Below are 17660 nucleotides of genomic sequence, written 5' to 3' on the forward strand. Positions count from 1 at the left end.
AAATACCAATTTCTAACTTGAAGTGGGGTTTGAATGTTTCAATTGATCACGAGTTCCAATATCACTTCATCTGAGCACGCTTAATGAAACATGAACAACACACACAATCCAATCATGGCTTCAAATCCAAAATATTGTCAAATAAAATACTACACCCACGTAACGAAAATCATCTCCACTGATACCACAATAGCACAAGCAGTACTCACCGACGGTTTCTATTTGAACAATACGAAAATCACCTCCTCTCAGTGTGCGCAAGAAAGATACACCCGCCTCCTCATCTGCTAAAAGTGCTACAAAATGCAAGATCACCCCACCTATCAATGCACCGCAATCTTTCCATCTTGTTCCGAATGTGCAGCTAACTACCATATATATACTCGATGTACCACCCCATTCAAAAAATGTTAAAACTCAAAACGACCACCGCGGGTACACTCGCCGTTAATTGCCTTGCCCATACCGCAAACAAGTCACTCAGACGAAATAATAAACATAGCAGGAGAAAATCCAGCAAAAAAACAACCAAACATACGTGGATATTGCGAAACAGGCTATTCAACAAACAAATACCTCACAGCACAACTTAAGTCTCACATCGAGTTTGACGTTAATTAAGCTTAAGGGGGAGGGGATACCCTCGAGAAAAACTTCCACATTTACTAACGGGTCTTTTTGAAACTTCACACATATACGTAACACCGAAATACAAGCACATTTTGTTCGTATACTTTTTTTTTTAAATTAATGGAAAACGTGAAATTCATAGAAAACTGACAAGAAAGGGGGTTCTTTAAAAATCTAACTCCTCTTACAGTTTTTAAGCTACAGCATTGAAAGATATACCATTCGATTCGTAAANGTATGGCAGACTAGGGCTCCAATGACCCTGAAATGTAAGTTTTAGCACTGTCTCTTATACACATCTAGATGTGTATAAGAGACAGTCCCCACACTCATCACTCATAGAAGCACTACATCGCCAGATCGAGTTCGCCAAAACAATATAGCCTTCCACAACATTCACCTACTACAACCCGGACCAATCACTCCTCGGATCACATTCCAATCATCGGCATCATCTCCGCCAATCCAATACAGATCCCAAATCGAGAACGTAAATCATTCTTCAGAGCCAACTGGACACAATACAAAGAGCTACTCGTGCCACCCAGTATCCTCAATGCCTAACCCGACACTCGAAGAAATAGACCGCTACCTCGACAACTGGACGAAATTAGTTCAAAACGCCACAGACAGAGCTGCCATTAGCATCACACACCGCATCATTCCCAGTATAAAACCGACACACGAAACTTCTAATTCAGACACAGTACCAAGATACCTTGCAACACATATTCTCATAGCATAACACAAACTCATAGCCCTGTGTACGCAACAATGAACCGCATACCAACGTCTCCAAACAACTACATGGCAGGAACTCACTACAACACTTCAGCAAGACCCTAAATAATTCTGGATTCAGTTAAACGGATGCTTGGCTCAAATAAGAAACATTCAACCCCCCGAAAACACTCAACTAGACACACCCCAGGAGAAAGAACCCATATTTAGACAACACCGGCAAAACATTTCGCTGAAACCGACAAAGACGACTCCAACGCTAAATACATCAATATCATAGAAGAACACGTGAACAACATCAGACAACAAACCACACCGCACCACACAGGTGACCTCTCTAGATTACACCCTATAAATTTCCCACCCATCACCACTGCCAAGCTCAAGCAATCACTTTGCACCTTCAAACAAATAGCACCTGGTCCCACTGGGATAATCTTCATGCAACTCAAGAGTCTCCGGAACATGATCCAATACCTTCTTTATATATGTGATCAGTGTATCTCAGCCGGTTACTTTCCTGATTCACTCAAACACGCAATAATGATATTCATCCCAAAACTAAATACATCACAACACCAAACCAAGAACTACAGACCTATCACCCTCCTAGAATTCCACGGCAACTTACTAAGCCAAATACCAGACAACAGACTCTACACTCTACAGCCACCTCCAGAAACACAACATACTAAACCCAAGCCAACACGGTTTTGAGGAAATACAGGGGCATTAGCTACACTACACGAGACCCTGGTCATACATTCAGTTAGAATAAACTTGTTATCTATCTGTAACGTACACTGCGAGTTTTCGGTTTCTAGCTTAACTGTTATGTCCCTTGCCTTAGTTCCCTGTAAGACAGGGTGCGTACCGATCCTGGAAAATCTGGAAAGTCCTGAAATTTGATTTTTCATTTTCCAGGCCTGGAAAATACTGGAATTTCATTTCAGATTCTGGAAAATACTGGAATTTGCAAATAAATAAAAAAGGAAGTATTTTTCTGTGCTGCGTGTGTCAACCCTAATCGCCACGGGTTGTCGTGTCACGCTACAACCTCGGGTACAAATGATATCTGCCCTTAATATTGTTAGGTATTTTTTAGGTGTCTTCTATTTTACATACGCTGCGATTATTTTACCAGGCATTACCATAGATTGTTTCCTATCAAATGCAGTCTTCAAACGCACAATTGTGAACTCGAATCCATTTTTGAAAATTATGAGAATGAAAGGACCGAATTTCTAAATAGATATCAGTTGAAGAGTATCTCGACAGACAAGGCTGTGAGATTAGTGGTTATTTTTTACGGTGGTTATTAGAAACTAAGGGCGTTTCCCAGCTAACCCTACGCGATTAGCGTTGAACTGTTTCTGCAGTCTCTTGTTTCTTGCGTTCTGATTGGCACGCATGAAATGAGAGTGTGTCACAGTCTCTTTGTTTCCTGCGTTCTGATTGGTTCTCCAATCACGTGACCGTCTGTCATGCGATTGGAGGACCAATCACGTGAGCTCGGTCACCGGGCTCGGTTGCATTCGGAACTATTTGACGTGTAGTGGCAGCGTTCCATCTTAAGCCTAAGCGTGCAATTTGTACATCGCCATGCGTGGAAAGTGTAAATTTCATGACTCGTGGTTAAAAATAGAAGCTTATCGTGACTGGCTTGCTCGCCATCCCAAGCATGAAGTTATGGCGATATGTACAGTGTGCTCGAAAGACTTCGATGTGTCTAATATGGGGGAATCGGCTTTGAAAAGTCATGCGAAAGGCAGCAAACACACCAAGTTCTTTAAGCAACACGGTGAAGTGAAAAGCAAAGCTCAGCCACGCATTTCCGATTTGTGGTCCGCTGACAGCAATGCAACTGCAGTTTCTTTCTCCAAAGTGTATAAGGGAATAGTCCGTCGCAAAAGTCAGCACGCATCAGCACTGCAGTGTCTACTGCCACTGTGATATGTACTAGAGACGGAGAGGAGGCCTGTATCCACTGCCAAAGCCAACCCCAATGCCGAACTAACCAGCTTTGTAACATAAGAAGATGTTCCGACGTCTGAAATTTGGTGGGCATTGGTGTTCTGACGTCTGAAATTTGGTGGGCATTTCCAGATTTGTGTCATTTTTGATCCTCTGTGTCTGCCCGCTCTATGCATTTACACGTTTGCTAGTTATCAACTTTAGGCGATGGTAGAATATGCACGGTTACTCTTTCAGTCATGCTAAACCTGTCGTATACGAGTCCTGGAAAATTATACTGATGATCATGGAGAGTCCTGGAAAAGTCCTGGAATTTTTTTTCTCAATATCGGTACGCACCCTGGTAAGAGGAAGCACCCGCTTCTGACATCGCGCTCTATAGTTTCTTGTCTTTGGCTTGAGCAGGTTCTAGCTGCTTTTAGTTACGATGTTAAGTAAACCTTCAGCAGAAGACTAAGCTTTCATTCAACCCAACAACCGTGATACAACCATGCCATCAAACAGCGAATGTGTAACAGGTTATGGAACCAGTCTGCCAACGAACTTATTATTCGACGGTAATGACGACAAGTGCGAGTTGTGGGAAATTAAGTTCCTAGCCCACCTTACGCTTAAAAGATTGGATGAGGCGTTGGAACACGATGGGGATCTTTTTTTTTGCAACACTAATGAGTCCGCCACGAGCTCAGGAGCTATAACAGTGGGGACAAAAATGAACAGCAAAATCTTTGCAGAATTAAAGCAGACTAGACGAGAAGAGCCGGTCTATCACTTATTTGCTGTGAAGCTAAGTATGATGGGCGGAGAAGCCTAAAAATTCTGAGAGAATATTATATGGGGAAAACATACCCTAGAATAATTGAGAACTACAATCGACTGGTAACACTGAAGAAAGAAGAGAACGAGCCAGTGATTGCCTACAACTCTACATCAAAGCCGAGAAAGCTGTTTCAGCACTCCAAAATGCCGGTGAGACAGTCTCTGATGGCATTCTTGTTTCCATGGCCTTTGAGGATTACCACCAAGTTATATTTATTTCCTGTAAATCTGTTATTTACCAGAGTAAAGAACCTGTTCCATTCAATGCATTCAAGCAATCCCTGAAATCTTTTGAAGAAAATACGCGGGAGGAACGCAAAGATGATAAAATCTTTGCAACATCTGGCAATACTAACTCAAACTTGAAGTGCTACAGCTGTGGAGAAAATGGCCACCGACAATTTCGGTGCAGAAGAAGAGAAAATAATAAGTGGTGAAACTACTACAAGATGGACATTGGACAATCAATATATCAAAGAATGTTGGAAAGAAAGGCAAATGTATGGTGCCTCTAATACACGGATGGTGAAGATGCCACCGTTTCCACAGCAACAGGCGGACATTTTGTGATGAAAGTGTCAGTGAAGTGTGTATAGATAATAAGTGTACTCTATAGGCGAGCTGAGCAATCTACTGCTATCATTGCTGTATGGGTTGATGACCTCCTAATCGTGTCTGACAGTGCTGACACAGTGAAGGCTATCAAAGCCAGCCTGTCCAACGATTTCAAAAAGAAAGATTTGGGAAAACTAGCCGGTTCATAGGTATAAATTTTGTGATTTCAGGTGATAAAATTACAATGAATCAATCGAAATAAATTTCTAAAGTAATGATGGTTTTTAAGTACATCTGTCATTAGGCAACGGTGTACCCATTTGTGACTAGACTTAGCAATGACTTTAGTAATAAGTGGCCGAATTTGTTCTTTCATACATAACTATAAATCACTTATACCTGTACCAGAAATTGTACCTCGTAATTTTTAGGAAAAATTCATCCTTACACAGCTGTGGATTTTTTTTTTTGCGCACTTGAAATTAGTATAATAATATAAGAATAATATAAAAGAGCTCTCGTTTAGGATCACGGAAATTTTTGGTATACTCTGCTTGTATTGATTACTCCTACCATTGTAATGCATTGATAAAAAATGATACGTTTAAGAGGGGGTGTTAGAATAAACGTACGTATCATCTATCTGTAACATGTACTGCGAGTTGTCGGTTTCCAGCGTAACTTTTAAGTCCCTTGCCTTAGTGCCCTGTAAGAAGAAGCACCCGCTTCTGCCATCGTTCTCTAGCTTCTTGTCTAGCTCTTAGTTACGGTGTTGAATAAACTTTCAGCAGAAGACTAAGCTTTCATTCAACCCCACAACCGTGATACTACCATGCCATCGAAGAGTAAAAGTGTAACACATTCCGCATAAAAACACAAAACACCATGCAGTCCTCCGAGACGTTTCCAAAGCTTTCGACGCGTGTGACACACCGGCCTAGCCTACGAAATCTCCCTACTCAATCTACCTCTCATTCACTAGATCACTGATTGATTTCATCACAGATTGAACAGCATCTATTTGGACATGTACATACCTGGGCCCCCCTTTTGCAGTACAGATGCGATCGGTTCCCCTGGGTGCTTGCCACTCACCCACGTTATACAGCTTCTACACGCACGATATATCGCCACCAATACCAAACACCGACTACCACGTACATTGCCTTTTTAGACGACATCACGTAATAGCAGGGATATTCACACACCAATTCGCAGCCCATCAAACACAACGCGCTTTAAAACAAATCAATGCATTTGAACAGAAGTTGAAAATAGAGACAACACAATCAAATTCAAAATTATCCCTATCAGCCGCGAAAACATATGATTTCTTCATTCAATTGATTAGCATTTCCCTTATGCAAATAAAGGCACCCTTCAAGGCCTGCAAATGACAACTCACGGCAACAACGCACTTCACTTCACGCCAGAACATAGCCCAAAATAAAAAAAAATTCACAGATTCGTCAATCAATATCATTAGGCAACGGTGTACCCATTTGTGACTAGACTTAGCAATGACTTTAGTAATAAGTGGCCGAATTTGTTATTTCATACATAACTATAAATCACTTATACCTGTATTTATACACTTATAAATCACACCAATTCGCAGCCAATCAAACACAACGCGCTTTAAAACAAATCAATGCATTTGAACAGAAGTTGAAAATTGAGACCAACACAACCAAATTCAAAATTATCCATATTAGCCGCGAAAACATATGATTTATTAATTCAATTGACAAGCATTTCCCTTATGCAAATAAAGGCACCCTTCTAGGCCTGCAAATGACAACTCACGGCAACAACGCACTTCACTTCACGTCAGAACATAGCCCAAAATAAAAAAAAATTCACAGATTCGTCAATCAATCCCCCGCTTACATTATAGACTATATATGGCCTGTACGTGTCCGGTCATCACTAATCTACCCTACCATAACCTTACACACTCTATTCGGACGTCAAAATTCAAACTCCAAACAGTACAAAACCGAGCCCTCTGTTTCATAGCTAACACCCACTGGTACGATTTGATCACCTCCCAATCTCTCCACGAATGATGCAATATACCCTCGATCAACACAGTCATTCACGAACAAGCCCGAAACATCTGGTGCAAAATGAACTTTTCAACTAACTCACCTTACCGCACCTTTCGCTAACTCACCTTTCCGAACATTTCAACTAACTCACCTTTCCGCAGGACATCATTTATAGAGAACATCAACGATTAAAGAGTTCCAAGATGCTAGCATAAGGCCCAACACCACTCCCATCTTCAAATAGTCACACATCAAATAACCATCATCATGCACATGTGGGCCATCTGCAGACTGCACCGAGGCGCTCTTCCCAGGCACCTGGGGTCCGTGATCCGAACAACTACACGCATATTCAAACTCCCTTCACGACGAGACATGCTGTGCTCGGACGACAGTTGTAACGATCGCATCCGAGTGCGGCTGTCCCGAAACGACTACTGAGTACTGAGTGAGGTGACTGACCGTCACCAAGACCGACGCACTACACGACAAGACACTTTACCAACTGTAGCCACCCACTGTATCCTGAAGCTCCACTACCCATCATCTCCATCGAAATCATTATCATCAACGAAGCAAGTGAAAAACCAAACAACCATAATGCAATGACAGAACATAAGAGGAACAACATAGCACCTATCACTTCACTCTTCTCCGCGAAAAGCATCTCGAATCCATCGAACCACAATCCACCCCACGATACTCCGCGCAACTAACCAAAGCCTTGACGGTTTCCCCCACCAACCCTAATCAAACTCCTAAAAACCTATGTTCAATCCAATTATGCGCTATGCCCTTTTTCATCTCCAACTAACTTTCATCTTTGCTAATTTTTGTTCTTTTCCACTCATTCCTAGTGACACCGCACCATCATCTACACCATTTAATTTTTTCATCACCACTATTTCAATTATCTAGAATTGTTTCGCCTAAAAATCATTACGTTTAACAGCCGCATTTATCTGTACACGAATCAGTAGTTTCGCTGCGTGTAAAGGTGAGTTATATTTCCTCGCTCGTCTCGCCGCACGACACAGGAGGTTCGATGTTTAACGTTCCGTAGCCACAACTCAACTCAATATAAAGTATCGCTGATCAAGCGCGCTCGCTTTAAAGAAGCTACTGCCACACTAGACTGTCAGTTATTAGTGCTACAGCAGCAATCGCATCTTGTGTGCTACAGCAGCAATCGCATCTTGTTCCACGTGTATCTGATAATCATTTGCCACGAATTTACGCTTTAATTTGGATGTAATCATGCTTTTTAGGCTATGATTTGTCGGTGGTTGAAGGTGCTCGGGAGCAAGCCCACAGTATGTTATTGTGTTCCAATATTTTTGTGCATAACAATCAATATGTTTTCAGCTTCCTACGAGAGAAGGACATGTCCTTGAACCTGTTTCTCGCCTCAAATTCTCATATTTAGAGAGGCAGCAAAATCTTCCTTACTGATTGAAAAATTTGCAGTGCTAGCATAGCAGATAAGATATTGATATCACCCACAACATATGAAAGAAATTAATTTGTGTATTCAATCTTATGTATTTTAAGAGATTTGCTTTATGAGGTAATTGCGGAAAAAACATTTATCATTGGTCTAAGTTAAATGATTTATGGTTTAAATTATTTATTTTCGAAACATAATATGGACGGAATTAAATGCCGTCTTTTCACATCTCCTGACCTCATAAGCGCGCGTATCAAAGAAGTGGGTGTGAAACTTAGAATAATCACATAATTACATACAATTACTTCAAATAATTACATTGAAAAACTCTTAATATAAAGTTTAAGGACATGACGCAAAATCGGCGACGCTGCCATTATCAGCATGCCACTTGTAAGCCAAATATTCGCAAAATACATTAACCTGATTATCATAGGGATATCTTAGTTAGTTGTAAGGAAAGGTTTGATAGGCGCTCAAATTTGTATTAAAACTGAATCTAGGATAACGATGACCTCGTATCGTTGAGCACAAAGTTGCGGCCAGAGTAATGGGTCTTCATCAATCGAGCAGCAATTCATTTTTCATCAGTATACCATCAAACGACGCAGCGTCAGGTTCCTAGCTTTAAAATATTGAAATAACTGGAAACCAATGATTGGGTAAAACATTCATCACAGTAACATGTTTCACAGCTATACCAAAACGAGCACAAGTAACATTAGAGCAGGACTCTGCAGATGTAGGTCAACTCTGTTATTTGATTGGCATAAATCATTTACTTCCGTAAGCCCTCAAATCATTCATGTGCTCACAGCGATGGCAAACACGCTTCCTAGATTAGCAACACGAGAAACATCGTTTATGCAACGCCTCACATTCATGTCACGCTATTTGCTCAGCAATATCTTTCTCGGACAACAAATTGTATCATTCTGAATATGATCGTACTTTACTAATCAGATTATTGACGAAAGCGATTTTCATACGCATCGTTTCTTTGTAGAAGTGCTCAGCTAAAAATTAACCACATCATTGTAAGATCAGGAGAACTTGACTTTTCTATTCAACTAAGCTGAGACTGAGTGTCTCAAGGTGAGACATCATTACGTTCTAATTCTTAATATGCTTTAAGTCGTCCGTTTCAAACGTAAATTCGGGACGTCATGCCACCGCCGGACAACTCTTCATCAGATCCCGAGAAATCCATGTTGTGGTTTACTTCTTCCTTCTGCTTGTCTGCACCACACAGAGAAATGCAACCACACAACTTGTGTAAGTTGCCAATAGCATTGGCCTCTGAAATCGTCTGAGGTAGAGGCCGCTTCATAGTCTCGGGCAGGAGGCAGCTGATTAGAGCACCAATGATGCACAGCATACCGAGGACGCAGTATGGCAGACTAGGGCTCCAATGACCCTGAAATGTAAGGTTTAGCACGCAGATGTACAGGGGAATTTGATCCAAGTAAATAAGGAAAATAGAATTGGAAAGTCGGTTATAAACGAACCTTGCAATTGAGTTCTAGTTGTCTCATATATATATATTTTTTAGTAAAAATCTAGTGCATAAAATCGATCCAATCAGGGTATCATGTGAGGTTTAAATATCCTTGTAAAATTCCTTAAACTTAAGTAAATGATTCTATACCGCATTTCTGGATCCCTGTTTGCAAGCTTGAAGCTTGTTACTGTAAATATATTCAAGTAAATGGGAATTTTTTGGGGTATTAGTTGTTTAATACGACTTAAACATATTACGTAAATATATCCTTACAACTCGCTGTCAGTATAGCGTAAAGAAACACACGAATATAAACTGTTCAAGCAATTTTCAGCTTAATCTGCTGCATCAGTTGGCCTGCTAGAATGGAAACCGTAAAATTGAATGGTGTCTCGCGGCAAACTATAGAGATTGACAACTCTTACAGCAAGCAAACATAGGTTAAACTGATAATCGTTTCTAAAATTAAATTACAAGAGCCATGATGGAAGGCACAGCAGCAGATGATGCTAGCCCCAGAGAGCCAGAGATGCCGTATGCGATGGCCCTCTGACACGTGGGAAAGAGCTCACCGACTTGCATGAACACCACCAACACCGTACTCGTCAGGAACAGCTTCCCCAGGCTGCAGAGTACCGTCAGTGGCAGCTGACCTGAGAACAGGGTGTTACAAATCGCTAACACGTTATAATCCAGTTATATTCCATTCTTAAGGTGATTTGACAAGTTACTAAGGCCAAACAATAGTATTTAAAATAAATAATGATGTCTTTAACAATGACCGACTGACTAGAAGTTGTAACAGACGCCAAGAAGCAGAAGCCAGCTGCGATGAACTGCGTATAGACTGTGGTAAGCCGGCGTCCAAGGAACTGGGCAGAGGCCATGCCTAAAAGGTTACCCGGGATATCCACCAAAGAAAGAGCGAAGAAATTTACGAACTCGTTGCTCGTCACGTTCCTGATGTTGTAAAGGATCCCGGAATGAGACACGCACAACACGCATCTGAGGAGGAATGAAAGATGACGTACTGAGTAACGTCGTCTTTGGGGCTGAGTAACGTCGACGCACTGAGCTTGCACTCTCAATTGAACCAGCCTGCAATGATGCGCACATATATAAGTTCCTTTATAGGTTACAAATATTGCCAGAGAAATTGTTTTATTAATACTTCTCTTATAGTTCGCCCTTATTTATTTTATTTTATTATTTTGTACTGTCGTCGATTCAGATTTCATTACTCAATGCGTCTAGTAACTTGATAATGATTATTGATTATTAATGAAAAAGTAAAAAATATTATTCGATACCCTGATTTTAGATTTAATCACTGCAAACGAGAAATATTGTTCAACATAATGAAAAAACTAGTAAGAAAATATTAATAAAGCAAATTCTTTGGTATATAATGAAACCTGCATAGAGGAACAAATTCTGCCATGTTATACTAACATGTATACAAATGTTTACATATAAGCCAAACTCTCACGAACTGATAGTAATATAGCCGGCAGAAGCTAGCTAAATATTTTTTGAACAGTTATGTTATATACCATAAAGATTGTGGCCTCGTCTTGTAAAGTTCATAGCTGAGATATACGGAACAAAGCACACAAGACGAATTAATGTAACTCTGCAAATAATATCATTCATATTGGAAGGAAAAAACGTATGATACGGCAATTTACTTTCAAAATAACTATGATTTAAAACTAGAGTTCCAACGTATCTCACGTCTTTAAAGTAACGATAATGATCCTTTTCCTTAGGTTGGGCACAGTGATGAGCGTAAGAAAGCGTGGCAGTTTCGTCTGCTGCTGATACATCAACTCGAGTGTCGGCAGCAGGTCAGGCGGTTCTCCCTTCTGGTTACGCTCTGCGATTTGCTGTAGAATTTTACCACACTGCACAACTCGTCCACGATCGAGCAGCCATCGAGGTGACTCTGGTAGATATCTTCGGCGAAAAAGTCATATCGCATGTAAGATATTAACTCTGTTGATCATTACAAGTGAAATAAGTTCATTGCTCAAATTTTAGATGAGAGATATTTTCTTCACAAGAACGATTTTAATTACAGTGATACATGAAAAGCAGAATGCGGTAACTTTCACAGTTAGGACACTAATGAGTTAAAATTGAAGGAAGTACTGAAGAGGGAAGTCATTAGGGTTTAAAGACAGAAATGCAAATTAACTCTGACATAATATGATATCCAGTGAATGCGGGAAAAGTAGAAGTCCCTTTATTAAAAGACAAACGATAGTTTGTACATGAATAAAATGATACTTTGACCTTAAGATCCCCCAGTTAATACAAGAATAAAATTATTCATTAAAATTAAGATCCCCAGTTAATACAAGAATAAAATTATACATTGACGTTAAGATCCCCAGTTAATATAAGAATAAAATGCTACTTAGACATTAATATCACCAGATAACACAAGAATAAAATGGTACATTGACCGTAAGATCCCCCTATTAATACAAGAATAAAATGGGTACTTTGACCTTAAGATCCCCCAGTTAACGCACATCTAGAATTCGTTTTAGGGACATCAACCCAAGGCCATGCTGGACGCACCACCTCTGACGGCGACCAAGTGCTACCCACCAGCGACCCCGGGAAATGAAAATTTCGCAAGGCTCGAACCTACGGCCATAGTTCTTCTCATCTTGGTGTCGCTTCACTACGCGAACAGCGGTGCTAACCACTGCGCTACAGTGAAGCTAACCACTGCAATGAAAATTTCGCAAGGCTCGAACCTACGGCCATAGTTCTTCTCATCTTGGTGTCGCTTCACTACGCGAACAGCGGTGCTAACCACTGCGCTACAGTTGCGCTTAGAGTAGAACCAGGCTAGCTGTAGCATCAATATACTGGTACCTTCTCTTATAAGAAATAGTGAACTTTTTGGCTATTTCCTTTACTTTTAAATTCCTGGTGAATTGCGACTTAAGCAGCCAAGTGATGTTAATACTGGTACCTTAAGTAGATGAAAAAAGCTACCGACGGCAGATAGCAGAGGGCACCAAGTTTCTTCCAGTGGTTGACAAGCCACGCGAGCAAAGCCAGCAATCCAAGACCGATGGTGATGCTGATGGAGCATAAGGCCGCCGTGCGCCCTCGCATGCGATCAGAACTCAGCTCCACAACTGTGGGCCAGTGGAGGAATATCAAAAGACGGAAGTGGAAAGTAGAGAGTTCAAAGAAAAGTATGTACGCCGCTCTGCTCTGGTGGGAGGAGGGGGATGGGCAGATGCTGAAAACACTAATATTATTCGCAAGGAATTAACTCACGTCTCCTCAATTTCAGTGTTTTATCACCGGTAGCAAAACGTACAAATTTGGATGTGCAGAAATGGAAGAACAATAAATAGACTGCGGAAACAGTGGGACGGGAGGCAAAAATAAATGCAACACTATACAAGAACTTTGACAATTCCCACACATCTAAAAATACAGTCACCAACAAACGTCCCCACGGCCAATAAACGGTCAATTTTATTCAAGCTATACTGTCGTCCAATACCGGTAATCGAGTGTGGTACTTACGGATGATGTACGGCAGTTGATAAAGAGCGAAGTATGGCATTGATGACAAAAACTTGGTAGCAGCAAAGACTTGCCAGTTCGGAGAGAACAAGTTCATCAAACCGAAAACTGAACTCAGCACCAGACACGTAAAGAATGTTGGACGTCTGCCATACCTGCCGAAAAAAATTTGACTTCGAATTTTTATGCATAGAGTCGACGATTAAATCTTCATTACCATTAAGGCTCATGAATAATAACTTGAAAATTTCTCCTTACTTAACATTTCCTTTCATATAGACGCTGAAAAAAATATTTTTAGTAAATGAGTCACACTTTCAAAATCTCAGGGGTAGGCGTTTCAAGTTAACAGTGACAAATTTGGAATTCATAAGAAGCAAAATGTTTGCGTGCATCGAGTAAGAAAAATAGCAACTTTCTGAGAAATATCACGCAGTATCTGTAACATAAACGAACTCAAAACCGGGCACAAAAATATCACTCAGGAATAACCTGTCTCTGCCCGACCTGTCAGCCATGAAGGAGAAGAGCAGAGTACCGATGACATTGGCGGCGACTGCGCTGCCGAAGATAAGAGGCACGACGTAGGCGTCATCACAGACCAAGTTGTAAGTTGTACTCGCTGTCGCCTGCCACGCACTGTGGTCATACACCGTCCCATACTGGCAACCTACCGTCAGATTTTAAATCTTAAATTCATCGTTATGGTTAGTAGACATCTAGACTGTTGCTTTAAATGTTTTTTTTTTGCAAATTTTATCAGCTGATAAAATTTCTGCTCCAATCACACCAACTCTGTGTGTTGTAAAGGCGGCAATATTAGGCGCTCTAGATAAACGTGTTGTAAACGAGTACGTGGCATTTGACGCAATAGGTACACTCATTCACGGCTCTACACATGTAATTATGCGTGGCAGTGCACAGTTGGTTATTTTTTGTGTCAAATTTAAGGGTAAATAGTAGACTAGTGACTAGTAAGCCATCCCAGTCCGTTCGTATTCACAATGTGGCGATTAAATCAGAAAGGAGACGTTATATTTACTTCCATTATAGGTTTAACTTTACATGCGTGCTTGACATTTATATAGTTATGTTTTTTTAACCTTTACTGTATTTTAAAGAGTCCCTCTTTTCAGCTGTTAGCTGTCACTGTGTTCTTAATTGATTCAACTAAACACAATTCAAATATTTCGATTTAAAGTCACAACTTTACATAATTTTCTGTTCCAAATATTTTATCTTTATTCCAAGGGCCCAACCCACAATCTGCATCACTCACTGGCAACTCACATGGCCCTCCCTCATCACTCACTGGCAACTCACATGACTTCCATCACTCCGTTGCAAGTCACATTAGTAGCATCACTCACTGCCAACTCACATGGCCTTCCCTCATCACTCACTGGCGACTTATACGACCTGTCTCGCTCACTGTTAACTCACAAGACCTGCATCACTCACTGACGACTCATATGGCCTGCATCACTCACTGACGACTCATATGACCTGCATCACTCACTGGTGACTCATATGACCTGTATCACTCACTGGTGACTCATATGACCTGCATCACTCACTGACAACTCACAAGACCTGCATCACTCACTGACAACTCACAAGACCTGCATCACTCACTGACAACTCACAAGACCTGCATCACTCACTGACGACTCACAAGGCCTGCATCACTCACTGGTATTGGCGTAAGGGTCGATGGCGATGTTGGTGATGCCGGCGCTCGGGTCCTGCGTTATCGTAACATTGCGCATGAGGCAGCGACTGAAGCGAACTCTGCCGTCGTCGCTTCGCGTCCTGTCATAATACCAATAATAATAAAAATAATAGCGGTTTCAGCGTTTATTAGGCCTTAGGCTTGTCGCCGACTCTTAACATCGCAGAACATTCACAGCTTGTTGCGGTCTCAAACTTGCAGCTCACTGCTACAATTCTGCTGTGTTTAACCGCCCGGCCTCCTCGCCGATTCCGGCCAGAAACTGGCGCACAGAGCTGGGATCGAACCCGCGCCTCTCTGCGCCAATCTTGATACTCTGAACTTTAACCACAGGGCCACCCTGCCCAGTTAATTAACAGCAACTAATGATTAACTAATAACGTATAGGATAATTAACAGCAACTGAGATCGTTTTATCCTGGGAGCTGGCAATTCTGTTATTCATAATATAACTTTATTATTAAGATATCAATAATTTACGATAGATCATCTGAACAATCATGCAGAAACTTTAGAAAGGTGCATTGCGGGCAATTGGATTCCAGTGAACCTGATTCATTCTGGCGGTAAATACTAGAAAAGTGCATTTAAACGATTATAAATAATTAAGCATTAATAATCTTGACGAAAATCTGACGAATCCTGTCTATTTCTTTGTTTGTAAATTGTTATATTCATATATTAATTGTTGTAAATATTCATGCATTTTCTGGACACACACAGGGCGAAGCAGAAAATATTATCGATACTCCTGTGTCTTCTTGGTGTGTAGGAAAACAAATAAGCAACCTAAATGTCGTGGCGTACGCTTCGTTTAACAGATGATTCAATGGGATGGTAAATATTACTACGTTAATTTAGAGATGGTGTGTGGATGATGATGAAAATGGGCACATCACCGACATGAACGGGCATTACTGAGGAATGTTGGCGCGAAATGTTGGATTAGTTTTGCTTGCAATACTAAAGAAGGTTGGGGGGTATTATTTTTACTGGTTCTAATTATTATATTATATTATATTATATTATATTATATTATATTATATTATATTAATTATATAATTATTACGGGTTGTCATTATTGATATTATTTTCACTTGATGCACGACTGCTACTCGTACTGGCTGCTCACGGGTCATACTGTTGCTGGTTGCTGCACGGCTCTGTTATATGCAGCAAGTTTCGAGGCCTAAATGAAGCTATAGCAATCCTAAGTGAAGGATTTTTAATAAAGTCTCGCTGAATAGTCAAGTGACATATCGCTAAATTTGTTCTCATATCGGATTCATTTGCCCATGTATATTAAACCCTCGCCATCGTGCCTTGAATCATGATAGGATTCTTTAAGGAATTTATCGACGAATTTGAATATTGTTAGGAGCAAGTGGACATCAAATGCATGTAAATACTACTTGGACAAATAATTTATTACATGCCTTACTTCATGCTCTATAATTTGAATTATTTGTTTTTTTTTTATTGGTAACGATGTCAATGAAGTTAAGTTTTCTTTGCTTAACCATGACGTCATAGTCTTATTCATTTGTTATGGAATCTGATTACAAAATGTGCTCACCAGGGTATTGTGATCTTCCTCCACAGCGATTTTGAAACATTAAAAAGCTCCCGCCCGGGCACTTTGCAATGATGGTCTGGCGTCGACAGGAGCAACCGAAGTGACGACGAGCCGAAGGGGATGTAGAGAGACAAGGGAAGAAGCACCGCGTACAAAAGAAGGTTTTGATGTCGTCCTTCATCACCGACTTCTTTGAGGAGGCTTCCGAATTTCGGAACTGGAATGCCTGCTGCTCTGCGAAGCGATCGACTGGATCTGCTTGCCCGGTTGAGAGTGTGCGCCATATGGATTTTGTTTCTATATTACGGAACACTAAAGTTTTTTTGCTCGAATCCCGGTTGTGAGACCAAATATTTCCTTATTTGGTTCATTTCCCCTCATTTTAATTTGCAGATCATATATAGTTTCAATTCCAAAGCACATGTAATTCTTTCGATCTGAAACTAAAAATGAACTTCTCAGGAGAACCGGCCGTTATGCTATTTCTTATTCTCAATGGCAATAATATATCATCTCATTTTTTAATATAAGTGAAGCTGAAGGTAGAATGTTTGTCAACCAATTTTGAATCTTTTATTAACCAATCCGAAGCCTATAGAATGCACCACTTCAGAATAAGTTATTTCTAAAAAAATTGAAGCTTATTTCCATTGAGTAGAACGACTTTGAGTCCGTACATTATTAACCTTGGCTTCTCCGTACACACTTATTTAAAAGTACAAAACAAGATAACAAAGTTTTGAACTATGCATTATTCAACTCTCGTGCGGATATGGCTACTCCAATACAAGCTCCTCAATGTATCTAGAAAATTAACAAAATTATAAGGACAGGCTTCATTCTTCATAGAAGGACATGTCAATCAAGTTTCTGGCTTTAGTTGTGAATTTGTTAGACGCGATTTTATCAGTCATAATAATGTCATAATTTACCACCGAACATGTTTTAGTTGCCTGATTATCAATCAGCCCCTGATTATCAATCAGCCCCTGATTATCAATCCGCCCCTGATTATCAATCAGCCCCTGATTATCAATTAACCCCTGATTATCAATCAGCCCCTGATTATCAATCCG

At 40.5% G+C, this 17660-nt stretch overlaps 1 protein-coding gene across 1 annotated transcript; it reads right to left on the minus strand.

Moving 5' to 3' along the window:
• Positions 1 to 8306: 8306 nt before the first annotated feature.
• LOC108682464 (organic cation transporter 1) lies at positions 8307 to 17390 on the minus strand. The gene is made up of 9 exons (XM_018171628.2): positions 16585 to 17390; positions 14970 to 15088; positions 13784 to 13946; positions 13277 to 13431; positions 12708 to 12876; positions 11453 to 11674; positions 10509 to 10723; positions 10193 to 10371; positions 8307 to 9634 (listed from the first exon to the last, which is right to left on the minus strand). Exons 1-9 carry the CDS (start codon positions 16866 to 16868, stop codon positions 9362 to 9364), a joined length of 1779 nt encoding a protein of 592 aa, XP_018027117.1. The 5' UTR covers positions 16869 to 17390; the 3' UTR covers positions 8307 to 9361.
• Positions 17391 to 17660: the final 270 nt, after the last annotated feature.

Source organism: Hyalella azteca, unplaced genomic scaffold, assembly GCF_000764305.2.
Source record: "Hyalella azteca isolate HAZT.00-mixed unplaced genomic scaffold, Hazt_2.0.2 contig1674, whole genome shotgun sequence".
NCBI lineage: Eukaryota > Metazoa > Arthropoda > Malacostraca > Amphipoda > Hyalellidae > Hyalella > Hyalella azteca.